The following is a 2,187-nucleotide window of genomic DNA, read 5'->3' on the forward strand; positions in this document are numbered from 1 at the left end:
GTCGCCGCTCACAGCGTTGAGGCTCAAAATGGCCCCAATGTATCCGGGAGAAAACACACACAACGCTTAGATTACAATGAATATCTTCTGTTTTACCCGGCAGCTCAGCAGGATCTGAATTAGCGTTGTTATTCGTGTAATAAAGGTTAAAGGAGCCAGTTTAATGGCTCAGTAGCTTTAATATAGTGATTAGCACAACTAGCACCGAGTGTATACACTAGTTAGCACATGCAGACTTTAAAACACCTTTTTAACCTGATGAATTTAGACGAAATGTATAATCTTTTGCTCGCTTTATAACCTATATTTAAGTAGTTTTGCCACCAGTAATGCACCCACGACTCCTTCCTTTCCAAGTGTTGATCACAGCCACACATGTCTTGTCAGTGATGTCTTTAAACACAAATGTCTGAACAAATGACTTCCTGTGATTCATCTTCTGTGCTGAGACAAGACTACCCCAGCGTTGAACGGCGTTGAAGCCTGTCGTGTGGTTGATTTGCTCCTCTAAACCTCCCAAACTCTCTTTCTCAGACGAAGGGAACTTCATCTTTCGGTAAGCGCCGGAACAAGACGCACACCCTGTGCCGTCGCTGTGGGTCCAAGGCCTACCACCTGCAGAAGTCCTCCTGTGGCAAGTGTGGCTACCCCGAGAAGCGCAAGAGAAAGTGTGAGTTGCACATTGATGTGTTGATGTTTTAAAGCTCTCGTCTTGTGTTTAAAATGATGCACGTGAGTGTAAAAGCGCAGTTCTAGGCTCTTTGAGCGTTGTTTTGGTTGCATTTAGTGACGACAAGGTGCCTCAACATAATGTGTTTCACTGATTATTTAACTAATATATGGTGTTGGATAGATATTCCTATAATGTCCATATGGGCACAGTCGTTTGTTTTTTCCTCTCAGGTAGAATATACTCAGTTGTATCACTTTGCTGTTTAATACAGCCAGAAAAAGTATAAACGATATGTCAAATGTCTTAATACTTTGTGTCGTTACGCTATAGTACTGCCAGGGCGTTAACCAGCTCTCTGTTGTTTTCTTTGTAGACAACTGGAGCGCTAAGGCCAAGAGGAGGAACACCACTGGTACCGGCCGTCTGAGACACCTGAAGGTCGTCTACCGCAGATTCAGGTAATATATATATATATTCTGCTGGGATAACTGAGCAGAACTACAAGTGTTTCTAGATGTGCTGCTTGTTTTCCGCAATGAAAAGTAGTTTTCTGTCTGAGCCAAAAAGCTCAAATGGGCTTTTTTTTATTATCTTGGCATCAGTAATGCAAACATGGAAAGGTCTTGATGCTAAGACTGTTAAATGTGTAATTAAGACCACTCTCAAACTGTAGAGTACACGATAAACACTTCCTGAGTATACCTGGTTGTAGTAAATGATGTATAACTATGAACTACAAACACTGAGTTGTGTTGACTTGTTCCCAGCGAGAAGAAACTGCATCCTGCTTTTCACTGCCAACAGGAAGCTAATATTAGCATATTTTCCCATACAGATGGTTATATTGGTTTTATGGTTGTGAAAATGATTAAAAGAAACGTCAGGCAGGTGTTTATAAAATGCCAGGTCACATTACGTATGATCATCGGCTTTGCTTTGGTGAGGTTACATCATGAAAACTGTGGTAATGTGGTATCTAAATGTTTTTAAACCGGTATTTACAAAAACCACAAGATAAATGTCTTTACTCGACCGCTTTGATAGTCGAGTGGACGACAAAGCTTTTTTTCATGGGAGATGATAAACAAAGCTGTAAACTAAATACCTTTGGTAACGCGGTCCGTCCGCAAAATGTGCCTCAAACTCTTAACACTCAAAAAACGAGACCTTATCTATCTGTAATGTGCCTTTCAATCCAACAGTGGCAGGAAGTCTGACTACTTTATTGTGATCCGTTTGATGTATTCAGAGTTATTTGCTGTTTACACTCTGTTAACTGATTTGGTAGGGGAATGCTGTTTACGTTTTGCCAAATTCAGTGTTGAGACCCGCCTGTGGTCCTGTTTATAGCACTTGTTGATGCTGCTTACCAATGATGGTGAAAAATAAATGTCTGAACAAATGAATCAAAGTGATATCAATGTTTTCTCTGAGGTAAGCATCATTTATAAGTCAGTGACATTAAACTGGACTCTGTGGAGAGCCTGTGGGTCTCACAGTGGAGCACTGAGATA

At 40.9% G+C, this 2,187-nt stretch overlaps 1 protein-coding gene and 2 non-coding genes across 3 annotated transcripts in view; all 3 read left to right on the forward strand.

Moving 5' to 3' along the window:
- The window catches only part of rpl37 (ribosomal protein L37), a 3,140-nt gene that overhangs the window by 277 nt on the left and 676 nt on the right, over positions 1-2,187 (forward strand). The window contains exons 2-3 of the mRNA XM_035667470.1: positions 535-670; positions 1,047-1,131. Of these exons, the coding sequence (XP_035523363.1) occupies positions 535-670; positions 1,047-1,131 (221 nt within the window). The remainder of the gene's footprint in view (positions 1-534; positions 671-1,046; positions 1,132-2,187) is intronic.
- On the forward strand, positions 378-456 carry LOC118333137. Its single transcript, XR_004796958.1, has one exon. It is a non-coding gene; the product is annotated as a small nucleolar RNA SNORD72 (small nucleolar RNA).
- Positions 2,037-2,114, forward strand: LOC118333136. Its single transcript, XR_004796957.1, has one exon. It is a non-coding gene; the product is annotated as a small nucleolar RNA SNORD72 (small nucleolar RNA).

The sequence above is a fragment of the Morone saxatilis genome, unplaced genomic scaffold (assembly GCF_004916995.1).
Source record: "Morone saxatilis isolate NCDOM2014 unplaced genomic scaffold, NCSU_SB_2.0 Contig21, whole genome shotgun sequence".
Taxonomy (NCBI): domain Eukaryota; kingdom Metazoa; phylum Chordata; class Actinopteri; family Moronidae; genus Morone; species Morone saxatilis.